This window comes from Rana temporaria, chromosome 4 (assembly GCF_905171775.1).
Source record: "Rana temporaria chromosome 4, aRanTem1.1, whole genome shotgun sequence".
In the NCBI taxonomy this organism is placed as follows: domain Eukaryota; kingdom Metazoa; phylum Chordata; class Amphibia; order Anura; family Ranidae; genus Rana; species Rana temporaria.
Window position 1 is genome coordinate 280,600,409 of NC_053492.1, and position 26,486 is coordinate 280,626,894.

The 26,486-nt window shown below is 40.9% G+C and overlaps 1 protein-coding gene across 1 annotated transcript in view; it reads right to left on the reverse strand.

The window, feature by feature from the left end:
• Window positions 1-26,486, reverse strand: part of LOC120935721 (titin-like) — a 433,372-nt gene that overhangs the window by 296,484 nt on the left and 110,402 nt on the right. Inside the window, exon 7 of the mRNA XM_040347780.1 lies at window positions 8,710-8,745. Coding sequence (XP_040203714.1) covers window positions 8,710-8,745 — 36 coding nt within the window. The remainder of the gene's footprint in view (window positions 1-8,709; window positions 8,746-26,486) is intronic.

The following is a 26,486-nucleotide window of genomic DNA, read 5'->3' on the forward strand; positions in this document are numbered from 1 at the left end:
TATGCAAGTGATAGAGTGGGGTTGACTTACTAAAACTGGAGTGCAAAATCTGGTGCAGCTCTGCTTACAGACCAATCAACTTCCAGGCTTGTTTTTATCAAAGCTTAATTGAACAAGTTGATTGGCTACCATGCATAACTGCACCATATTTTTCATTCTCCGATTTTAGTAAATCAGCCCAATGTATTAAAGCACATTGATGAAGCAAAAGTTAGGGGTGTGGTTTGGATTTATGTATTTTCAGCAAATCTGGTTAATTCATCCAATTAAGGTAGAAAGTTGCTGGACTGATTTTTTTTTTTTTAGCAACCACCTTTGAACAATGACCAGTACCTTTAGAAAGACCAATAAGGGCACTTTTAGAGAAACCAGACTATTCACTATAAAAAAGTTGGCCTCAGAGCAGTCATAATGTCAGTATATTGTAAAGCTGCTGTAGTGAAAGGATAAGTAATGCTGGCAAACTGCATAGGAAGAGATTTAAGTGTGCTAGGAATATAAAGGAAACAATTCTTATTAAGTTAATGCTTCAGCAGCCCATCTGGGTATTTCTAAACAAATTGATCTAAAAGATTGTCATCAGTGGCCAATATATTTTTCAGCTCTCAATCCAGCACAGGCAATGCCTAATGAACCATATAAACATGATCAATAAACAATTAAATATGTGAAATAAATAAAAAACATCCAAAGTACATAAAGACTGTGTATCTGTATGCACACAAATAATAGTTATTAGAAATTCATGAATGTGATAAGTCCAAATAAAATATAGAACTCCAAACAAGATAGACAGTAAAAGACAGTAAAAAATACTCACAAAGCCAATATAAAAATAAGCATCATCTTATAATGTATTGCCAACAAAGTTTTCCCCTCATGTTGTGTACTCACTTCCGGGTCGCGGTTGGTATTATAGAGTTACTCTCATAGGCCCCGCCCAATGTGTTTCGCCACCATGGACATCATCATGGGGATTGCCAGTCACTAGAGCACATTGAGTGATAGTGGCTTTCTATTTCAACGATGTCCATTATAAGCAACTTCATATTGTATCTTGTTTGAAGTTCTATATTTTATTTGGACTTATCACATTCATAAACTTCTCGGAACTATTATTCAAATGTGCCCAGACAAGCAGCCTTTATATACTTTTGATGTTTTTAATTTATTTCACATGTTTAAATGTTTTTTTATGATTATATTTATATGATTTATTTGTGACTTACGTTTGAGCGCTGCACTTTCCCTATATCAATTCTCATTTGGGTTTGTATCAAGGCCAAGTGCTGACAGCTATTATTAAACCTAAGCACAGTGTTCTCCCTTTTTTTTGTTCACAATGCCTAATGAACAACCTCAAAACATAAAAAAGTGATCAGATCTGGCAAAACAAAACACACATTTTAGTTATAAAAAAAACAGATTACATACGCAATTGGTAAAGAAGATAGGGAACGTTATACACAATCTTGGTTTCACAACAGAGTAACCAGGGCCAGCGCTTCTGCAGGTGAAGCAGTCAAGACCTTCAATTTGCAGTAACAAAATTTGCTAGGGAGACAGGCAGAGGAGAAAAGAATAACACATGACTGCGCCTGTTTGAATACTCCACACAAGAGCTCCGCTGTGATAGCTGCTGGAGTCCTGTAGGTCTGTAGCACTGTCCCCTTCCTGTATTGTGGGTCAATACAGCATTGTATTTCCGGGACAGATCAACCTTTCTTAAGCTTGATGGAGGTCTAGGATATATATATATATATATATGAGATTTATTAACTACTTGGGCACTAGGCATTCAGACCTGTTAATTACCCTGAGTGCCAACAAGTGGCAATAATACAGCTTTGTCAGAATTTTAACCTAACAGTATATGATGTAATTTACAAGTAAAACTGTCTCATAAAAAATGCTGTGTGGCTAATAATAAACTCATAAAATAAATACTACTTTTATGATGTTCCACACCATTTTTATGTAATGGTTTTATTTGTGAATAACATAAATTATAATGTTAGGTTAAAATGCTTACAAAGCTATATTATTGCTGCTTAATGGCATTCAGGGTAATAAACAGCTCTGAAACACTGCCAGGTTTGAAAAAGACTGAGCCTTTTGATAAAACATTGTTGCCTCTATGAGGGAGTTTTTCCTATAAATATCCTCTCTGGAAATATTCCTCATTCTCCACTCTATCATTCCCTTACCTCAAACTGGTTTAGTTTTACTTTATTTTTCTTACAAACAAGTTTAACCAATCAAAACAAGGGTCATCTGAGATAGTTAAGAATATAACTTAATCTCCAGATAATGCCAAGCCAATTAGCAGGAACTTGGCCCTGGAATTGTTCATTCATTTCTCCTAACTATTTTAGGTTAATTTGGCCCGCTGTATCGAGCAAATGCTATAATCTTCCAATTTCGCTATAACTAAATATTACCTTTTATATTTTCCTATCTTGATTATATATGATTGTTATTGATGATAGCTAGAATAACATCACTAAATTGTTATGATAACTGAAATGTTAGGCCCTGTACACACGATCAGTCCAAACTAATGAAAACGGACTGAGGTTCAGTTTCATCAGTCCAAACCTACCGTGTGTATGGCCCATCAGACTTTTGCCCTTCAGTCCAAAGTTTTAGAACTTCTTTAAAATCGGACTGATGGACTGATGACCGATCGGTCAAAACCGATGGTTAGTACGCAAAAGCATCGGTTCAAAACCCGCGCATGTTCAGAATCAAGTCGACGCATGCTTGGAAGCATTGAACTTCATTTTTTTCAGCACGTTGTTGTGTTTTACGTCACCGCGTTGGACTTGATCAGATTTTGAACTGATGGTGTGTATGCACATCAGACCATCAGACCATCAGTCTGTTTTCATCAATTTGGACTGATCGTGTGTACAAGGCCTGACACTAATGCCGCGTACACACGACTGTTTTTCATGACTTAAAAAATGCAATCTTTTAAAATGGTCATTAAAAACTATGGTGTGTAGGCTCCAGAGCATTTTTCTCACAGTGAAAAAATGGCCATTAAAAATTTAGAACATGCTTCGTGCCGTTGTTCATGTTGTCGTTTTTCATGTCATGAAAAACGGTCATGTGTAGGCTTTAACGACAGAAAAAAACGTGCATGCTCAGAGACGGGAGCACTGGTTCAGGTAAAACTAGCGTTTGTAATTGAGATAGCACATTCGTCACGCTGTAACAGACTGAAAAGCACAAAGACTGAAAAGCGTGAATCGTCTCTCACCAAACTTTTACTAACACAAAAGCAACCCAAAGGGTGGCGCCATCTGAATGGAACTTCCCCTTTACACGTTGTACGTGTTTTACGTCACCGCGCTTTGCGCAAGCATTTTTTTCCACGATTGTGCGTATGTAAGGCAGGCTTGACAAGAATCACGTCGAAAAAAAATGCATTTTTTTCTAGGACATTAAAAATGGTCGTGTGTGTACGTGGCTTTAGGAATACTCCTTACATTTGGTTCTATATACTTCATGTGAAAAGTATAGTTGTAACTACTTTTTTGCATTTTATTATTTTCATTGCATTGTACTAATATAAATGGTATTATTCGTATGACCTTTGTTATGCTTTATGAAAACATAATAAAATATTCAAACAGAAAAAGGCTTACACAACCCCAAAACTTTTTGCTGTAGTAACCCACTATACAGGAAGTTGTCAGAGTCACAGACCTGCAGAAATCCAGGTTCTATTACAAAGGAGCATTCAAACATGTGCAAGCATGCACTATTCTTTCTCTGTTTCCCATCTCTCTGGCTGTCTGTCACTTCAAAGTGCAGGATGTGACTGCTTCACCTGCAGAACTAATGGACATAATTTCTGTGTTTTTCCTACTGTGGAATCCAAGCTGCATGCAAAGCTTTGTTCTACTTGGCAGATAAGAGTTCAATTTGTTATCTTGTTTTTTATAAAAAAAATATGTGGTTTATGCTGTGCTTGATCTGTGTGCTAGCTCTTTAGAAAACAACAGCCTTTGCAGCTTTACCTTCATGTTTTTTTTGTGTGTTTTGGGGTGTTTTTTGGGGTTTCCATTTCTTTTGGAGGTATATTGACTTCTATTTTATGATAATAGGGTCTGTTTAGTTTGAGTGCAGCATTAATTTGTTGATGAACATGTACAGTAAGTGAAAGAACAGAGCAAGAACCTAAACCATTCACATCATATCACCTAATATCAATAGTAAAATTAAAAGTTGGGGACAAGACAGTTACTGTAAAAAACAAAAGGAAACAGGGGCGCCACCATTTAAGTGTATCTATTTATTAAATGAACACTAAAAACAAACACACGGCAGTTACGCCTGTTCTCCGTGATCAAAACTATTTAGTCAGTGGCCAATTTTCCTTTGCTTTATCATCTGCAGGCTCTTCATTCTTGAATAAAAAACCTGGTTACACCCTATGTCTCTAGTTCATTGTGGCCTAGTCTTGCTCATTAAAACTGCCTTTCCATTGGCCAATTCTACTCTGCTTCTGTATATGAGCCAAGCTAAGAAGGAAATGAAGAAAATCAACTGCACAGCTAAATATGCACTGCTGGACTACGTTGTTGTCAATTTCCTGATAAAAACATACTGCTTCTTAACACTACATACAGCTTTAACCACTCAATGACTACCGCCCTCAATGTGCGGACATGTGGCCTCTGTAGGCAGTATGTTGCTGCCTACTTCCAGGTATCGGACACACAAATGCGCGCCCCCCTGCCAGCACCAGCTGTGTACAATCAGCCTGTCAGCAAGTTCTGGCCAATGATGCACAGTGGGGACCTGCTGAATGGCTGTGTACATTCACAGCAGAGAGCTCTGTGTTTAATGACAACACAGAACTCTGTTCACAAGGAACAATCTCTGCGTTTCTCAATTCTGCAAAGTAAGGATGAGAAACCTTGAAATCAATTAGTAAAAGAAGTACACTTTACACACATTAACCCCCTTGGCGGTAAACCCGAGCGTGACTCGGGGTTGGTTTTTCATGTTAGGATCGGTAACCCCGAGTCACGCTCGGGCTGGATGTGCAGAGTGTGCAGCGGCGCGGCTTACCTTCTCGCTGGATCCACAGGCAAGTTACTTACCTTGTCCCTGGATCCAGCGATGCCACCCCGCTGTGTGAGCGAGCGGGACCTCCTTGCTCGATTCACAGTGTCCCCGTGTGCCGCCGATCTCCGTTCCCTGCGACGTTACGACGCACGGGAGCGGAGAACGGCGCCAAATTCAAAAAAGTAAACAAACACTTTACATACAGTATACTGTAATCTTATAGATTACAGCACTGTATGTAAAAAATACACACACCCCTTGTCCCTAGTGGTCTGCCCAGTGCCCTACATGTACTTTTATATAATAAAAAATGTTCTTTCTGCCTAAAAACTGTAGATTTTCCAAAAGTGTCCCTTTATGTCAAAAATGGTTTTAGATCAGCTAGAAAACAGCGATAATAAATTATAATCACTTGCAGAATTGTGCGATAGCGATTTGTGGGGAAATTCGTCATAAAAAAAATAATGACAGCGACAATTCTGCAACTGAGCAAATTTCAGTGATTTTGAGTTGATTACATTATTGAATAATTGTTATTATAATTATATTATTATTTGTTATAATTAATTATAATTATTTATTATATTATAATTTATAATTTTGTTTTAAAAAAAAAATCATACCCGGGATGCCTACAAGACTCTTGCTTGGTCAGATTTAAGTGAGTTATTTCTAAAAATTACAGGCCTACAGTATAAAACGCCAAATTTCCTTGCAAAATAATTGTACCGCTTTTGGTACGTAATTCCAGACAGAATCATACCGCCAGGGAGGTTAAACAAAGTTAGGCACACATTTGAACCCTTGATCGCCCTAGATGTTAACCCTTTACCAGCCAGTACAGTGACAATGTATGGTATTATCAATGATTACTGTAAACATGTCAGTGGCAGTTAGTCAGTTCCCCCAGCGTCAGTTCCAGATTTTCCACCCATTATCTCAGTCCCTATAAATCCCTCATCACCGCCATAGTAGAATAGACTAAAAAATAAAATGAAAGTTCCAGTATATATACCATAGTTTGTAGACGCTAAACTGTTCACATAAACCAATAAATATTGGGATTTTTTTATCAAAAGATATGTAGCAGAATACAATTTGGACAAAACGCATGGACACTTCTTTTATTGGATATGTTTTATAGAAAAAAATAAAAAACTATTGTTTTTTTTTCGAAAATGTTGGTATTTTTTAGTTTCACAAAAATAAAACCCAGTGGTGATCAAATACCACCAAAAGAAAGCTCTGTTTGTGTAAAAAAAAAAAATATATAAATTACATTTTACAATACAGCATTGCATAACAACACAATTATCATGGTCTGGCCACGAAGGGGGTCAAATCTGCCAGAGATGAGGTGGTTAAGGCATCTTCCAAACTTATCACATAAAGGATTTATCTTTTTTCTCCAACCTGTCCTTGAAACAGCAAGCATTGCTGTAAATACATTTTTGGCATTGGTACAAGTAATGGCAGGACGAGGCCTTGCTCATCCATGACTTTATGGACCTTGTTTGTGCACTGTTGCGCAGTCATGTTGTCAGAGAACCAACCGTGGAAGAACTGGCAGACCTGTCTTGCACGGACCTACGAGTACAGCAATGCGCATGCGCGCGCATACGGGCAACAACACCATAAATACATTGTTCTTTACTGCGCAAGCACGTGCGCCATTACGCATGCAATGTGGGCGGGACTCCTGGCGTAAGTGCCCTATTTAAAGCTTGTTGCAGCAGTCACCAACTGCTGCATGATCTTCAGCCCTTGGTGTGATCCTGAGTTCTTGTTCCTGTTTTCCTTGTATTCCCGTTGATGACCTGGCTTGCCTGACCAGACTTCTCTGTGCATGACCCCTGGCTTGTCTCTCGGCTCATCCTTTGTCCTGTTCCTGTCTGATGGATCCAGTGTATGACCTTGGCTTGCCTTCTGACCTGTTCCAGTCACTTCCTGCTTCCTGTGTATGACTACCGGCTCGGCTCCTGACTCCACCCCTGGGTTTCCTGCCAGTCCACCTCATCTGCTACTTCCGTGGTACCCCTGCCTGACTGCGCATTCTGGTCTACAGCTGATCTCCAACATCTACTCAGCAAGTCGCAGCTGGCAACTCCTGCATCTCTGGGCATAGCTCCCCCTGTGTCACCTCCAGGGGGCGTTCTGCACTTAGTCGCAAGGGAAGCCCTCTCAGCACTTCGGCCTCTGGTAAGATACGTGACACATGTTGGAACAGGAATGGGCCATCTCCAAACTGTTCCCCTGAAATTGTCCAAAATGTCTTGGTATGCTGACACCTTTAGAGTTCTCTTCACTGGAACTAAGGGGAAAAGTCCAAACTCTGAAAAACAACCCCACACCATAATTCCCCCTCCACCAAATGATTTGGACCAGTGCACAAAGCAAGTTCCATAAAGACATGAATGAGCGAGTTTGAGGTGGAGGAAGGAACTTGACTGGCCTGCACAGAATCCTGACCTCAACCCAGTAGAACACCTTTGGGATGAATCAGAGCAGAAACTGCAAGATAGGCCTTCTCGTCCACATCTGTGCACTTCTGAAAAAATGGTCAAACATTCCCATAGTCACCCTCCTAAACCTTGTGGAAAGCCTTCCCAGAAGAGTTGAAGCTATTATAGCTGCAAAGGGTGGGCCAACTCAATATTGAACCCTACAGACTAAAACTGGATTGCCATTAAAGTTCATTTTTTTTTTTTTTTTTTTTTTTTTTTATTAAAAACATTTTTATTGGGTGTTCAACAAACATACAGCAAAAGAGCATGTCAGACCTGGGTGCAACCAGTGGCCTGTGTGGGAAGGTCCCACAGCTTTTACAGTCAAAACTTACACCGTTGCAAACGGGAAGCAGTACAGTAAAGTATTAGACTTATTCAATCAGAATGTCTCTAAGTAAGAAATCCATGAAAGAGAAAGAGAACAGGCGGTATCTCGCCACTATCAGGAGGCAACGAGTTTCTATTAACATCGTCCAGTGGGCGGAGACTGACCCCACGGGCCGTGAGAAAAAAAAAAAAAAAAAAGGGGGGGGGGCAAAGGGGGCTAAGGGGGGGGGAAGGAGGGGCATGCTGAGGGGGAGAGATGTGGTCGTGAGTTAGACCTTCTTGTCAGGGACTAATTGGGAAATCAGCGGGGAACGTCAGGCGGAGCAGCTGGCTCCGTTGGGTTCAATGAGTCTCTGTACTGAATCCAACATGTCCAAGTGTCCATAAACTTAGCATGCGTATCATTGGTACGGTGGATGAGCTGTTCCATTTCCTCCAGTTTCTGCACCCTTAGGTGCCAGCCATTAAAGTTCATGTGCGTGTAAAAGCAGGCTTTACAATACTTGTGGTAATATAGTGTATGCTTTTTGTGTGGTGTTTTACACATTATGTCATTATGACATTATCATTTTTATATAAACCATTTCCCCGTATAAAAAAAAAAAAAAACACAAGGTCAATTGATGCAATTAGGAAAAAATTAAATAGAAACAGAGGTGGAGGGGTTACCAAAGCCACCAAGGTCTCCATTTATTTTCCTTAGAGGAAAAATACGTTTCTAAAAATAAGCCCAATCATTTTGAAATGATCATGTTTCATAAAACTTAGCAAAATGGAAAATAACACAACTTACGTTGTTCTTGCTTGGGAGCAGCAACTTCCAGTTTATCTACAAATACAATTAAAAAAATATATTGATTTACTTGTTATTTGTTCAAAGCAGTTAAATGAATGTATTTAAAATGATAACAACAGTATGAGCAATGCACAGGGTTGAGCCTAAAAAAAATCACTGTCAAAATGCAGTCAATAACAATGCTGAAGAGAACTCTATAATGGAACATTGAAGAAATGAAAAGCAAATTATTTTTAAATTGTGTATCAAAGCTTAAGAACTGCAAAGGCCTGGCACCATCAGGGAACAGAAATCATTGATCTGTATTATGAAATAAAAATCCAAACACATGGATTGAATATGTTGAATATGTGTTCTCTTTACTAAAAGATTTGTGAAAAAAAATGTTTTCTCAGTATTTTTTTTTTTTTTTATTTAACAGCCCAAGGAAAATAAATGTTTTTTTTTAAATAAGTCTGTTAAAATCAGTTCTCTTCTCTCTTTGAAAATTAAATCAACCTTATGTCTATACATTATGTTTGTGGGTGCATTCTTTGTCACAAAATGCCCTACAGGGTAAAACTATGGGGTTTCTTTCTCCAGAAACTCATGTCACAGACTGCTTACCCAAAAGGCTTCTTTGACAATAAGTCTGCTCTAGGAGCTTCAGTAGAGTGAACACTAAGGCCCCGTACACACGACCGAACATGTCCGCTGAAACTGGTCCGCGGACCAGTTTCCGTGGAAATGTCCGACCGTGTGTACGGCCTAGCGGACAGGTTTCCTGGCCTAGCGGACAGGGTTCCAGCGGACAAAAGTTTCTTAGCATGCTTAGAAACTTGTCCGCTGGAAACCTGTCCGTTGGACATGTCCGATGGTTAGTACGACTCATCGGACATGTCCGCTGGTTATGACGTATAACCAACGGCCCGAAATCCCGCGCATTCGTCGAATTGATTCAACGCATGCGTGGAAGCATTGAACTTCCGTGTTAGAGAACGTCGGTGTCTTCTACGTCACCGCGTTCTCTGTCCGCAGGGATTTTGGTCTGATGGTGTGTACACACATCAGACCAAAAGCTCCCAGCAGACATGTCCAATGAAAACGGTCCACGGACCGTTTTCATCGGACATGTCTCCTCGTGTGTACAAGGCCTAAGGATCAGCATGTTGAAGCAGTAGGGACTTTATGAAGCTGCAAGTTGGACTGCACAAGACATACATTTTTTGGTGAATTTTAGGTCATTCCATGTTATCCGTTACTTTTTCCGATACATCCGCTACATCCTACTTAAAATATTGTTGTTGTTGTTCTTCTTCTTCTTATTATTATTATTACTATTATTATTATGTTATATTATTACACATCCCAACAAAAAATAAATACAAATATTGGTGCCTTTCTTTTTAGATCTGTTCTTGGGGCTATTTAGAGAGCCGACTCAGAAAATTGCATTGCCAAGATTGCATCAGCTCTAGTTTCTTAGATGTGGTTATATTTATATAATTTTTTAGTTAGTGTTTGAAAAAGATCTTGCTGATCAGCTTGTTCTTCTGTTACGTAGTTTGTGTTTTTGCATAAGTTAGCAGATATATTGAGAGTGTTTACATATTTCCAACTCTAATTTTACATTGGAAACATTACATTTTAAAATTTAAGTTATTAACTATATTATAGTTATGATCGTATAGGAGGTGTGTGTATATTATATATCCTGATTAGACATTCTATGATCAATAGTCATGATATGTCCCGTGGCAATATTTCATAATTATCTTTGTTGTTTTTATCCCAGCCTGTACATTGTTCATATATCTAGGTTAAGAGTCATGTCAGATGAGGTAATGATGGCACAACTTTGCAAAAGTGTTCATTTTATTGTTTGTTTATGGTTCCTTGTTCAGATGTGGATTTTTTGCCCCTTTAAAATCACCCTTTTCTAATAGTGTCCAATATAAATTGCACTAACCTAACTGAAAGAAAGTAGCTGCTACCATTACGGACCTTTGGTGCTGTTAGTGATATGCATAACTCTTGCTTCATATTTGTACACCATTAATATGTCTCTCAAGATTACAACCTTGAAAGTTAAAGGACTTATGGTACTAGCCACTAGAATTGACTCTTGAAGTAGAAAAAAGCCCCTTTACAAGGGTATGATAAGTTTTGCTTTAAAGAAACCCACTTTCAGGTAGATAAGGTTGCCATATATACCCATTCCAAATTTCCCCATATTGTTATGGCCTGTGCAAATAAAAAGAACATGATTTTAGTGGAGTTTAACCACTTAAGACCTGGACCATTTTTGCAATTCGGCACTGCGTCGCTTTGACTGACAATTGCGCGGTCGTGCGACGTGGCTCCCAAACAAAATTGGCATCTTTTTTTCCCACAAATAGAGCTTTCTTTTGGTGGTATTTGATCACCTCTGCAGTTTTTATTTTTTGCGATATAAACAAAAATAGAGCGTCAATTTTGAAAAAAATTCTATATTTTTTACTTTTTGCTATAATAAATATCCCCCAAAAATATATATATAAAAAAATAATAATTTCCTCAGTTTAGGTCGATACGTATTCTTCTACATATTTTTGGTAAAAAAAATCGCAATAAAGCATTTATTGATTGGTTTGCCCAAAAGTTATGCGTTTCCAAAATAGGGGATAGTTTTATGGCATTTTTATTAATATTTTTTTTTACTAGTAATGGCGGTGATCAGCATTTTTTTTCATGACTGTGACATTATGGCGGACACATCGGACACCTTTGACACATTTTTGAGACCATTGTCATTTTCACAGCGAAAAGTGCTATAAAAATGCACTGATTACTGTGAAAATGACAATGGCAGTGAAGGGGTTAACCACTAGGGGGCATTAAGGGGTTTTGTGTGCCCTAAGGGAGTGATTCTTACTGCAGGGGGGAGTGGCTGGACATTTGACGTCACTAATCGTCATTCCCTATAACAACGCCAACGTATATCGGCGTAAGGCAGTCCTCAAGTGGTTAATGACTCACTCTTGGGTTCACATTTACAACATAATTACTTATCATAGGGACTGGTGTCTTGTAGTGGCATCTTATGTAGAAAAGGTTTTGTATACCCTGGTACACTTACTGTATATGCCTCATGTACTAAACTAACACAATTCTTTAACAAAAGTTTTGGGCATTGCAAAGCAACATTTAAAATTACACCTCTTGATATGGGGAGACTTTATTATTATTTCAGATTGATCAGACCGTATCCTTAGCAAATATTCCAAAAACAGAAAACCGGTATGACCTGTGGAGTTACCAGCATGGTAGTGAAAATGATTATACATTTTATGCCTACCCACACAAATACCCCTACAGAATAGATTTCTTCTTGGCTTACAGAGACTTTTTTTTGTTAAATGTATCTTCTGTTGGCATAATTACATGGTCTGATCATGCCCCAGTGACCTTCAAGATATAAGCTTCGTGTTCAAATCCGCTGAGCTTTGGTGAATGAGCATTGTCTGTTCTAAGAGATCCCTACATGAGGGGGACTGTGATAGAATTGGCTTCACTTTTAAGGAAGTTTTGTCTTAAAGTAAAACAGGACATCAAAGTCAAACTGGTACTCGTACTACACGACCGTTTTCCTCGACAGAATCCATCAAGAAACTTGGTGGCAGAGCTTTTTTGCCGAGGAAAACGGGCGTGTGTATGTTTTTCATCGAGAAAACTGTCGTGGAACTCGATGAGAAAAAAAGAGAACAAGTTCTCTTTTTCCTCGTCGGGAGTCTCAATTTCCTCGTCGGGCTGATTTTCGACGAGAAACACGTTTGTGTGTATGCTTAGAAACCCGCACATGCTCAGAAGGGTGGCGCCAGTGGAATGAAACGTCCCCTTTATAGTGCCGTTGTACATGTTTCACATCACCGCATTTGAGAACGACAAGATTTTGTCTTGACAGTGTGTACGCAAAGAAAGCTTGTCAAGATTCTCGACAAGCCTAAAAAGGAACTCGTCAAGGAAAACGAGGCCTTGAACACACGACCATTTTCCTCGGCAAAATCCTTTAAGAAAAATACTGGCAGAGCATTTTTGCCGAGAAAAACGGTTGTGTGTATTTTTTTTGTCGAGAAAACTGTTGTGGATATCGACGAGAAAAAAAGAGAACATGCTCTCTTTTTTCTCATCGGGTGTCTCAATTTCCTCGTCGTGTTTCTCGTCGGACTGGTTTATGACGAGAAACATGTTAGTGTGTATGCTTAGAAACCCGCGCATGCTCAAAATAAAGTATGAGACATGAGCGCACCTTCGGGAAAAGTAGGGAGATAGCACATTCGTCACGCTGTAACAGACTGAAAAGTGCAAATCGTCTCTCACCAAACTTTTACTTAACACGCAGTAATATGAGATTAGGAAAATCAGCCCCAAGGGGGGCACCAGTTGAATCGAACTTTCCCTTTATAGTGCCGTCGTACGTGTTGTGCATCACCGCGTTTGAGAACGACAAGATTTTGTCTTGACAGTGTGTATGCAAAGAAAGCTTGACAAGATTCTCGTCAGCCTGACAAGAACCTCGTCGAGGAAAATGACGTTTCTTTTACGACGAGATTCTCGGTCGTGTGTGTACGAGGCCAAACACTAGAACAGCTGAACAAGGCAAAAAAACTCCTCATGTAATGCTGCAAAATTAAGGACCAACCTTATGTCACCATATTAAATTGAATCATTCTTCCCAGGTTAATAAAGCAGGAGCATACACTGACAAATTATTATAACATAGAAGGATTCATGAAAAAAATAATATTATTTGCTTACTAAGTAGGGTGTCAGACTCTATAGTTCAGGGACGATTGTTAGGGAATTAAGGCTATTTTTCTCTTGTTTGTGGAAACTTGCTCTTGGACATACTCAACTGCAACATAACTTGAGCTTTTCTTGGTCATATTCTCTATTACTGTAGATCCAAGAGTAGAACTTGTTAGGCCTATCTCTATAGCTGAGTTTCTTCTATTTATTAAGGATTCATATTTTCATAAAGGAAAAAACGTTTTCAAAAAGTTTTAGCACCTCTCCTGGGAACATTTGAAAATGTAGACGTTAAGTAGGGAAGATTTCCCAAGGAAAACCTTGAAGCTATTATAGTGATTTTTCCTAACCCTCCAAAGCGATGACTGACCTGGCTATTTTCCATCCTATTTTCCTGTTGAATAGTGATGTTAAAGCTGAACTCCAGCTAAACACAATATTCAGCCACTTGCACTGTAAAGATAAATTAATACCAATAATGTGTGTGCAATTTGTGGCCACTGCTGTGTTATGTAATATTCTCACTTTCATTCACCTTCTACAGCACAGTCAGCCCTGAATGTCCAAAGATGAAACTAACATTTCTGATTGAGGTAGAAAAATCACAGCAGGTCACTCACTCAGCAGCTCATCCATTCTGGAAATGTCTTGCACTCTTTAATGAATGTAAAGCATTCTGTGAATGGAGGATATGCAGATAAATCTGAGTAACAGCAGGAACTGTAGTTCAGTTACCAATGCACACAACAATACATAAAAAAAACACCTTATGTTCAGGGTATGTTCCATTGCACAGAATGGAATTTATTTTAGTGCCTTCAGAATTTCAAGTATCTGGACAGAATGGGGCAGAGCCCAATCTGGCGACAGACTACTGATAGCTGCTCAAAGGAGGTAAGCAGAAGCTAACAGTTCCTTACATACCATTTTTCTAAAACATCTTTTGTCTGTCATGGCTGTTACATTGAAGTTAAAGAGGTACACACCCAAAACTGGCTAAAATGTATGCACTAGAAGGACACTGTAGAAACAAAATTACTTGCGTCAAAAGTATTGATGGGTTTTCTGTAAGTGTGAAATAAGGGATGTGGTTTAAAGGCTATTTGAGTTTCTTGATATCACATTTGAAATAAGTAATCTTAATAGTTGAAATACAATTTTGAAGCGGAAAAGTGGATCAGACTGATTCACCTGTCAGCAGAATTCCCTCTACACTTTTAAAATCTACTGAACCATTTTGAATTTAATTTGCTACATAACTGCAGCACGTAATAGGAGTTTTTTTTCTTGCCGAAAAATGATGCACTTTCATTTCCATAAATCACAATATTAAAGTTACAAGCAGGCCTAGCAGAATAGCAGCTGATCTTTAGCATCTGCAGACAGAATTTATCCTACTTATTAAAACAATGTTAGCACACATTGTAATTGCCTGTTCTGTGAACTACAGGACAACTATTTTTTTTAAGGGCCATTATATAAATATTGTTTGCTTACAAAGGTTTGCTTAGAATCATCTAATCTTAGATACATCCTTTGTTCACAGCCTTGCCCATCATATGGTTAGGCTATAGATTGTGAACACAAGCCGTTATTTAGGAGCTTATTTGTTGTAATTTCTGTTACAATGTTTAAACTCACTAGAATTTCATAGCTGTTATTTTCTTCGGAAAATAAAATACTAGCGTGTATTGTGGATGTTTCAGCGCAGCTGCCTTTCATTACATAGTAAAGCTTAACCAGTTTAACCAGCTGTTGGAGATACTTTAAAAAAACATTGTTAATTCCTAAACAACCCTACTTTTTAATACCTCACATACTTATTATAAATAAGGGGGAGCTAAAGCTGAAAATGGTCTGATTCAGCAGGAGCCGCCCAACTTTCGGTATGCGTCTTCTGATGTCTGTTCAACAGAGGCCAATCTAATGACTAGCTTCTGTCGATTGGTCTTGCTGGAAAAGCAGCATTCCATCAAAGCTTGCAGCACATTGAACCAATCAGTTTATTTTTTTCATTCGACCCACAGATTGAAAAAAAAATACTCATGTATACACACTTACCAAAAATAGTCTGATTTAGCAGGAACCGCCGAACTTTATGTATGTGTCTAGCAATGTCTGTTCAACAGAGGCCAATCTAATGACTAGCTTCTGTCAATTGGTCTTGCTGGAAAAGCAGCATTCCATCAAAGCTTGCAGCACATTGAACCAATCAGTTTATTTTTTTCATTTGACCCACAGAGTAAAAAAAATTAAAATAATTGACATGTATACATACTTACCAAAAATGGTCTGATTTAGCAGGAACCGCCCAACTTTTGGTATATGTCTACCGATGTCTGTTCAACAGAGGCCAATCTAATGACTAGCTTCTGTCAAATGGTCTTGCTGAAAAAGCAGCATTCCATCAAAGCTTACAGCACATTGAACCTATCAGGTTTTTTTTTCAATCGACCAACAGATTGAAAAAAAAAATACTCATGTATACAGTTTTCCTTGTTACAAAAAATTGTAAAAGTTGTTGTAAAGTCAATCCTGGCCACACAGCATATAAGTATGTAAATGGTCAGCCATCTATGACGGTGTGTACAGTTGCAGATAGGCAATGCTGTTAAGAACACTGCATGGTTGCTGTCATTAGCAAGGTTTCATCATGTAGCTAGAAAATGTTTTCCAAACCTGCTTACACTTATAGCAAGCAGGTGTCTGCTATTAAATAGGTCACTCTATCAAGCAAAGGAGCCTGAAAAGTAGGACTTAACCACTTCAATACAGGGCATGTTCCTGCCCAGACCAATTTTTCAGGGCACTTTGGATGACAATTGCGCGATTATGCAACACTGTACCCAAATCAAATCTTTATGTTTTTTTCCCCACAAATAGAGTTTTCGTTTGGTGGTATTTGATCAACTCTGCGGTGTAGAGCGACAATTTTGAAAACAAACACAATATTTTTTACTTTTTGATTTAATAAATATCACATTTAAAAAAATATATTTTTTTCCTCAGTTTAGGCCGATACATATTCTTCTACATATTTTGGTAAAAAAAAAAAAAACGCATTAAGTGTATATTGATTGCGCAAAAGTTATAGCGTCTACAAAATAGGGGATAGTTTTCTTGCATTTTTATTTATTAAAATGTTTTACTAGTAATAGTGGCGATCAGCGAGTTTTATTGTGACTGTGACATTGCGACGGACATATTGGACACCTTTGACACATTTTTGGGACCATTCACATTTATACAGCGATTAGTGCTATAAAACTGCACTGATTACTGTGTAAATGTGACTGACAGGGGATGGGTTAACACTAGGGGGCGCTGAAGGGGTTAAATATGATTCTTACTGTAGGGGGAGGGGACTTACAAGGGGAGGAGATCGATTTGTGTTCCTCTGTACTGGGAACACACATTGGTCTCCTCACCTCTGACAGGAGGTGGATCCGTGTGTTTACACACACAGATCCACACTCCTGCCGTGATCACGGGCAATCGCGGGTGCCCGGCGGACATCGCGGCCACCAGGCAGCGAACCGAGTCCCGTGCGTTGCCACGGGTGTGCGCACTCCCACTAGCGGCCGGGAAGCACAGGACGTCATATGACGTCCACCCGGAGGGAGACATTTATGAATGACATTTGAAATTGTTGCATCCAGTGTCTTCAAAGCTTTTAACGTAGGTTGAGGATTTAGGTGTAACCAAACAACAACTAACGAAAGGATAGTGATGTGAAAAGTCCATGAAGAAACTGACTTCATAGGCAAGGAAATAGATAAATTGGATTTTTGTCATTTGTGACTCACCTATAAAAAGCAAATAGGATATGATAATTAATGGTATTAAGTGGGTTTATTCCTAAATTGTATGTAAACCCTAATAATGAACTTCTCTTATTTGATCCCTTTTGGTCTGTTAAAATATACAGCTGAAAGGGTTCTGCTACAGTAACTGTTCTGAAACTGTATTTGTTTGACAAGTTAAATAAAGTAAAACAAAATAATAAAAAAACTTTTGATTTTGTTAGAAATTTAGAGCTTTCTAAATTTAGAGCTATTCTCTGCACACATCCACACATTTCACTGGCAAGCTGTACACTTGCAGAGCACTTGAAGCACAAGTCCCTGTTGACACTTTCCAATTTGTAGCAAATTTGCATTGCAATACTCTAGCAAGAGCAAAGTTGCAGTTGTCAGTCTACATCAAGAGCTCTGCAAGTCTACAGCATGAAAATTCAGCTACAGTGACCCCTGTGGTGGGATGACTATTGCACAACATCACTAACCAGAACTTGCAGCAGACTTGCAGAATGTTTGCAAAGAAAGTTGATCTGGAGTCATGCAATATGGACTTTCTGCAGTTGTGCAACAGACTTGTGAAGCCTGGCAAGTCCAGCAAAAGCTTAGCAAGTCATTTTCAAACTTGCAGCATGATTTCTTGTTATCTGGGATCATGTGTTATCTCAAATAACCCTCCTAGGTTTTATCCTGGACTACAGAATGGTGAGCCTTTATGTTGTAAGAATCTGAAAGTGGGAGCAGTTGTGAAGTTTAGCAAAAGACACTGGACAGGGCTAGCAAAAGTCAGTCCACAAAATGCTGTTTGTTCTCAGCTTACAACAATGCCTTTGAAGGGATGAAAAAATGAAACACACATGTATTGCAGAAATGTGCTGCATGTATATATTTTTTGCCTTGACGTATGCCTTAACTGCTTGCCGACCGCTGCACGACTATTTACGTTGGCAGAATGACACGGTTGCGCAAAGGGACGTACCTGTAAGTCCCCTTTAAATTGCGGCATAGTGGGTGCGTGTGCGCCGTCACGTGCTCCGTGGATGTGGCTGTGGGTCCTGCGGACTCGATGTCCTCTGGGTGCCCGCGATTGTGTCATGGAGTGGCATAACGGGGAGATGCCTATGTAAACAAGGCATTTCCCGGTTTCCCTAGTGACAAGACAGAGATCTACTTCTCCCTTGTCATCGTGAGCAGTGATCTCTGTTGTGTCACTTGTAGCCCATCCCACCACAGTTGAATCACTCCCTAGGACACACTTAACCCCCTTATCGCCCCCCTAGTGTTTAACCCCTTCCCTGCCAGTGTCATTTACACAGTAATCAGTGAATTTTTATAGCACCGATCACTGTATAAATGACAATGGTCCCAAAAAAGTGTCAAAAGTAAAAATATGAAGGGAACTTGGACAGCCGTACTCCAAAAACTTTCCTTTTATTAAAATAGATCACAAAATAAACATGCCGCAGAAAAAATTGGAACAAAAGCGAACGCGTTTCGCACTGTAGCTTCAGTGCTTAGTCATAGCTAGAGTCAAAAGTATCCAATGTGTCTGCCACAATGTCACAGTCACGATACAAAAATCACAGATCGCCGCCATTACCAATAAAAATGTTTTTTTTAAATTCCATAAAACGACCCCCTATTTTGTAGACACTATAACTTTTGTGCAAACCAATCAATATAGGCTTATTGCCTTATTGACGCAGTGCCGAATCGCAAAAAGTGCCCTGGTCAGAAAGGTAAATTCTTCTGGGGCTGAAGTGGTTAAGGAAGACACAAATTAACATGATATTATGTTTATCTAAAGGCTTGTTAGCAAAACAAAATCTTGACCTAAATGACCTAAACTACACCCCTCATTCAAGGTAATACTCACTCTATATGAGTGGTATAGCCACAGGCTACTTCCATGTTTGCATTGACCACCAGCCAGTGCCTGTACTGTAAACCCTCATAAGCCTCTTGGGAGACATCCCCATATAATTTTATGAGAGTGCACTGTGCTGTGCAGACATGACCAGTGAAGTAGAAGATTATGTTTGTGAATAAACGGGAAGCCGCTCAGCACAGTGCACTTTCCTCTCATTCAGCTGAGGCCACAAAAATAGGAATTGTAGAATATGGGCTAGATTCAGTAATAATCGCCTATCTTTAGGTGGGCGTAGCGTATCTCATATACGCTACGCCACCGTAACTTTGAGAGGCGAGTCCCGTATTCTGAAAGAACTTGCGCCCGAAGTTACGGCGGCGTAGCGTATATGGGCCGGTGTAAGCCCGCCTAATTCAAAATAGGCTGGTAGGGGGCGTGTTGTATGCTAATTAATCGTGACCCCACGTATTTGACGCTTTTAACGAACGGCGCAAGGTGCCGTCCGTGAAAGTATTCCAGTGCGCATGCTCGAAATCACGCCGCAAATAGTCAATGCTTTCGACGTGAACGTAACTTATGCACAGCCCTTTTCGCATACGACTTACGCAAACGATGTAAATTACGCAAAATTCGACGCTGTCCCGACGTCCATACTTAACCACTTGCCGCCCGCCAATGACATATAGTCTAAAATAAAAGTAAAAAAAAAAAAAAAAAAAGGTCTGGAAAAAAAAAAGATGCCAATCAGTGCCCACAAATGGGCACTGACTGGCAACATAAGTAAATCAGTGCCGCCCCACAGTGTCCATCAGTGCCGCCCCACAGTGTCCATCAGTGCCGGCCTACAGTGTCCATCAGTGCCACCCCACAGTGCCCATCTGTGCCACCCCACAGTGCCCATCTGTGCCACCCATAAGTGCCGCCCATGAGTGCCTATCTGTGCCGCCTATGAGTGCCCAGTGCCGCCCATGAGTGCCCATCAGTGCCGCCCATGAGTGCCCATCAGTGCCGCCAAGAGTGCCCATCAGTGCCGCCTATGTGTGCCCATCAGTGCCGCCTATGAGTGCCCATCAGTGCCGCATACCAGCGCCGCCAATCAGTGCCACCTCATCTGTGCCTGTCAGTACTACCTCATCGATGTCCATCAGTGCCATCTCATCTGTGCCCATCAGTGCCACCATATCAGTGCCCGTAATTGAAAGAGAAAACTTACTTATTTACAAAAAAAATACAGAAAAAAATAAAAACGTAATTTTTTTTCAACATTTTCAGTCTTTTTTTAGTTGTTGCGCAAACAAAACGCAGAGGTCATCAAATACCACCAAAAGAAAGCTCTATTTGTGGGAAAAAAAGGATGCCAATTTTGTTTGGGTACAGTGTAGCATGACCGCGCAATTGCCATTCAAAGTGCGACAGTGCTGAAAGCTGAAAATTGGCTTGGGCGGGAAGGTGCGTAAGTGCCCTGTATGGAAGTGGTTAACATTGGCTACGCCTCATATAGCAGGGGAAACTTTACGCCGGAAAAAGCCTTGCGTAAACGATGTAAAACAATGCGCCGGGCGCACGTACGTTTCTGAATCGGCGTATCTAGCTCATTTGCATATTCTACGCGGAAATCAATGGAAGCGCCACCTAGCAGCCAGCGTAAATATGCACCCTAAGATACGACGGCGTAGGAGACTTACGCCGCTCGTATCTAGGCAACATTGAGGCGTATCTGATTCTATGAATCAGGAGCCGAGATGCGACGGCCCGCATTCGGAGTTACGACGGTGTATCTGGAGATACGCCGACGTAACTCCTTTATGAATCTAGCCCTATGTGTCCTCAATTCCTTTCTTTGTCTCAAAAGTGAGACATCAGGGGTCTGTTTAAACCCCTGTTATTTTATCCGAAGCCCCCCACAGGTTCCTATAAAAATCATACAAATGTATTTTGTAAAAAATTCTTTAAGAAAAATTTAATTGTAAAAAAATTAACAAAAAAATAAAATAAAAATAAAAAACACTGGCAGCATCCACTGCCCGACTGACACCGTCCTCTGCCCTACTGATAAAATCCATTGCCCTACTGACACCATCCACTGCTCTAGTGATGAAAACATCTGCCCTACTGACACTGTCCATTGCTCTGACTCTATCCACTGCCCTACTGACACAAACCTCTCCCCTACTTACACTCTCCACTGCCCTACTGACACCAACCTCTCCCCTACTGACACCAACCTCTGCCCTACTGAAACTGTCCAGTGCCCTATTGACAAAACCTTTCCCTTACTAACACTGTCCATTGCTCTACCGACACCGTACACTGCTCTATTAACACTGCCCCCTGCAATACTGACACCGTCCACTCCTCTACTGACACCATCCACTGCCCTACTGACACCATCCACTGCTGTACTGATACCATCCACTGCCCTACTGACACTGAACGGTTCCTCTACTGACACCAATCTCTGCCATCTGCCCAGAGGGTCCTCTGCCCTCTGCCATACTGACACTGCTAAAACACTATCCACTGCTGTACCAACATTTTCCACACACTGCCCACTGCTTTTACTGAGTGACACTGTCAGCTTATAAGGTAGACCAAGTTCATATATTTACAGTGATATTTGTTTTAGTAGCCTTAATATATATTTTATGGACACAAGAATGCTTTTGTTTTATATGTCCCTTTAAGCCCCTCCTTCTTTTAACTCAATTTGGCCACACCCTGTGTTCACTGTGGTGCACTACGCACACCACATTGCTGCTCTCCTTGGAGCTGCCTAAGGTGTCTTAGGTCTTTTACAATCCTATAGTGTATACTACAAAAAATAAAAATTTAAGTGTGCCACTAAAGTTTCCAGGATTGGCTTGAAGAAAAGGTAGTAATCCTAGCCGCCATCCTAGAAGAAAGCAACAGCATTTTATGTGGAAATTTCAGGCCTCGCTCCCAAAGCAGATTGAGAGGGGTGCCTCCAGGAAGGAAGAAGAGCACACAGAAGTAGGCCTTAATAAAGACCGCTTCTTGACTTACATCTTCTTTTCTGGTGGTACCCCTCCTGATCCACTACAGAAGTAAGGCTTTAAATCACTATTACCAAAATTTTTATTATTATTACTATCCTATGGATTATCTATGTATTTATTAAGTTTGCCTCTCTGGGCAGGGGTTGGGAGTGTATGAATTGAGAATGTCTCTCTGGGGTGGGTGGGGGGTGCCGAACTACGTTTTTGCCCTGGGTGAAAGAATGTCTAGCTTCACCACTGCATAGTCTGGTTACATGTTCACTTTAAAATTTACATTTGGAGTTAGGTTACATTTTGAGGTTCAGGTGAAGGTAGGGGGTAATTGCAAAAATAAACAGATAGGTTCAATGTGCTGCAAGGGTTAATTGGTATGGTCAGGTTAAAAAAAACATGTCAAATTGCATGCCAAATCAGAGCCTATTGCCGGCAATGCGACGCCCACTTTGCAGCGCCGCACCTATGCCCAAAAGTCGTTTCTGTACTGCTTCTGGTGACTTTGGGGTTGATTTAAATAGAAAGCTGTGCATGAACCCACGCAGATGTCTGTCAAACCGCACCCAAAGTCAGACTGAAATGGCGTTTTGAAGTCGTACGAGTTCAGCTGAATTTCAAATTCACCCTAAGGCCCCGTACACACGAGAGGATCTATCCGCTGGAATTGATCTGTGGATCAGTTCCAGCGGATAGATCCGCTGGTGTGTACAACCCAGCGGATATTTTTCCGCAGATTTTTTTCGGGGCCGACCGATTTCCAGCGGATAAAAATTTCTTAGCATGCCAAGAAATCTATCCGCTGGAATCGGCTCCAGCGGATCGATCCGCTGGTCTGTACAGACTCACCGGATCGATCCGTCCGAACCCATTCCTCGCATGCGTCGTAATGATTCGACGCATGCGTGGATATCCTTATATGACAGCGTCGCGCACGTCGCCGCGTCATCATCGCGGCGACGGCGCGACACGTCACCGCGGTGTGAATTCGGCGTGGATTTCGATCCGATGGTGAGTACACTCCAGCGGATCGAAATCCTCAGAGGATTTATCCGCGGAAACGGTCCGGAGGACCGTATCCGCGGATAAATCCTCTCGTGTGTACCCGACATTAGTGTGACCGTGGGCTTAGGGACACATTTTAGTATTAACTTTTCAGCAATGAAAAAAAATAGTACTAACTTTTAAAAAAACATTACGATTTGGACTACTGGCTATAATTTAACAAAGTATGTGGGGCACTAAAAATTACATTTTAAAGTTAGTGATAGGTAAGGCATCATTATCCTAAATACGTCTGGTATCCACTGAATACAAGCTGTATATAGAGTTTTACAAAATTGTGCATTTAAACCATACATACATTTTTATAATGTACCAAAGCAGTGTAGATAATTGAAATTATGAGCCAGAAATAAAATCAAAGTTGAATTAATATGCTTCAAAAAATAAAAATCCCCTTTGGAACATTATGATTAATGCAGTATCACAGCTTCTTCATTTCTTTACATATCATGACTTTAATACCTTGCGCAAGTTGCTATCCTAAACTGCTTTGCTGAGTTTTTTCCTGCCTACTTATAAATCAGTATAAATCCATCTAAAAGTCATTTAAATTATGATTTGCTTGCCAGCCTCTAATGCTCCTGTTTGCATCAAAGAGGAGGCAATTAAAGAACGCTGAAAAGCACTTCAAGCTAACAGGTGCTGCCAGTCAATACTGCAGAGATATCAAGAAGCCTTCCTCTAATTAAAGTAATAAGCTAAAAGGAATTTTAAATAGACTGTACTGCAAACACTGACCATAAGCATGGATCTAAATGCTGGAGGCACCACGTGTAAGAGAAATATGTAGAGATGTCAATCATGTCTGCACTGTGTGACGTATATATATGACGTATAACATCCTTCTTTAGTTTACATGTAAATCTGACAGCGGGCAATCAAATTGTGTAAATGTGTCCTTCCTGTAAATGATGACGTTTATGTGAAGATGTGTTTATCCTATTATTCCATACCAGAAAAGATATTTCCTACTACAGTCAATATATAGTAATGGTCAGATCGATTCCCCAAACCAAGTTTCAACAGTATATGCCATTAGCAGCAAATAAATCTTCACCACAGGACCCTGACCTGGCAGGTGCATTGATTTGCTATTGAAAATAAAGAAAAGAAAGAGGCACCGTACACACGACCAGTTTCCTCGGCAGAATTCAGCTTCCGACCGAGTTTCTGGCTGAATTCTGCCGAGGAAACTGGTCGTGTGTACAGTTTCGGCCGAGGAAGCCGACGAGGAGCTCGACGAGGAAATAGAGAACATGTTCTCTATTTCCTCGTTGTTCTATGGGAGCTCTCGTCCCGCCGAGCTCCTCGGCGGCTTCAGTGCTGAACTGGCCGAGGAACTCGATGTGTTTGGCACGTCGAGTTCCTCGGCCGTGTGTACGAGGCTAGAGACATATCATGTGCAACAACCACATACAAGTGCACAATCCATGTTTTCTGCATTGGAGCACTTATCCAGTATAACTAAAATATTGCAAACCAATTTATGCTTAAAGGGGTTTTCCACCCATTTTTTAAGTTTATTAAAAGTCAGCAGCTACAAAAAGTGTAGCTGCTGGCTTTTAATAAACTGACACTTACCTGCTCCATGGCTCCAGCGACGCGCCACCCGGGGCTCCGCTCCTCGACCCCCCTCGCCGGCCGGCGTCTTCATTTCTAGTGTGGGCATTTCTAGTGCTTCACGGCCGGGCACCCACTGCGCATGCGCGAGCGGCACTGCGCATGCGCAGTCCGATTGGACAGGCGCTCGCCTACAGGGAGGGGCTGTGAAAAGGCGATTAAGCTAATCGCCTTTCCAGCCCCTCGGCGGAAGGAGGAAGTGGGACAGGAAGTCCCCTTCTCCTGAAGCCCCCACTCCCCCCCAAAAAATTACATGCCAAATGTGGCATGTAAGGGGGCGAGGAGTGGGTTAAGAGGAAGTTCCATTTTTAGGTGGAACTCCTCTTTAATTCCCATAAAGCAAATCACTGTATTTGTTTTTTTTTTTTTTATAATGCTGATAAACATGGTGGACAGTTTTACACATACTTTACTATGCCTTGGCTTCCCAGATCCTATTTTGCCATGTTACCAAAGCACTAAAGCTATGTTTACACTGATCCAACACAAAAGTTGTATGACGTCTGATCTACCTTTGCCCTTCGACTTCAAGTCAGACTTCCATGCAACTTCAATGAATAGGATCCAACCTTGATTCAACCAAACTAGGCCCTTAGAGTCTGGTATAAATCTTGAGATGGGAACACAGCTTGGGGTTCCCCCCAAGACCATAGCAGACCCTTCGGTCTGGTATGGATTTTGAGGGGAAACCCCACGCCAAAAGAAAAAAAATCGCGGCCCCAAATCAATACCAGAGCCTTATCCGAGCAGCCTGGTAGATGAGAATAAGGGAGGAGAGAAAGCCCCCCTCCTGGACCATACCAGGCTACATGCCCTCAACATTGGGGGATGCATGATTTGGGGCAGGGGGCTCTGTGCCCCCCAACCCCCAAGCACCCCCCCTCCTGGACCATACCAGGCCATACAAGGCCACATGCCCGCAACATGGGGATGGGTGCTTTGGGGCAGAGGTGGCCCCCCACCCCAAAGCACTTTGTCCCCATGTTGATGGGGACAAGGGCCTCTTCCTGACAACCCTGGGCAGTGGTTGTGGGGGTCTGCAAGCAGGGGGCTTATCGGAATCTGGAAACCCCCTTTAATAAATGAGTATCAGTACTCTATGTGAACGAGTATGGGGTACATTGTACCCCTACCCAAACACCCCTAAAAAAAGCAGTGTAGTGTAGATAAGTCCTTTATTAAAAGTGAAGAATGTCCCACATTGTAGCTCAAACTTATTTTCTTTCTCTGCTGCTGTCTTCTCCCTCCCAGCACATACTCATCCACTGTTAAATGGGGCTTCCAGATTCTGATAGACCCCCTGCTCGCAGACCCCCACAACCACCATCCAGGGTTATCGGGAAGAGGATGGATACAACATGGATACACTGTGCCCAAAGCACCCACCCCCATGTTGCGGGCATGTGGCCTGGTATGGTTCAGGGAGGGGCACCCTTATTAGCGCTAAGGGCAAGCCATAATTAGGAATTATGCTTACTCTAAGGGTGTAGAAGTCCAAAAAAAACTTTAATTTTTGTTGGGGTTGAATTGCTAAGGGCAAATATGCTGTTGTTCACTTCGCAAGAGAAGTTGCACTTTGCAAGGTGAATGTGGTGATACTTCACTTTACAAAGAATACATGATCACATACAAGGTTAAAAAAACAGC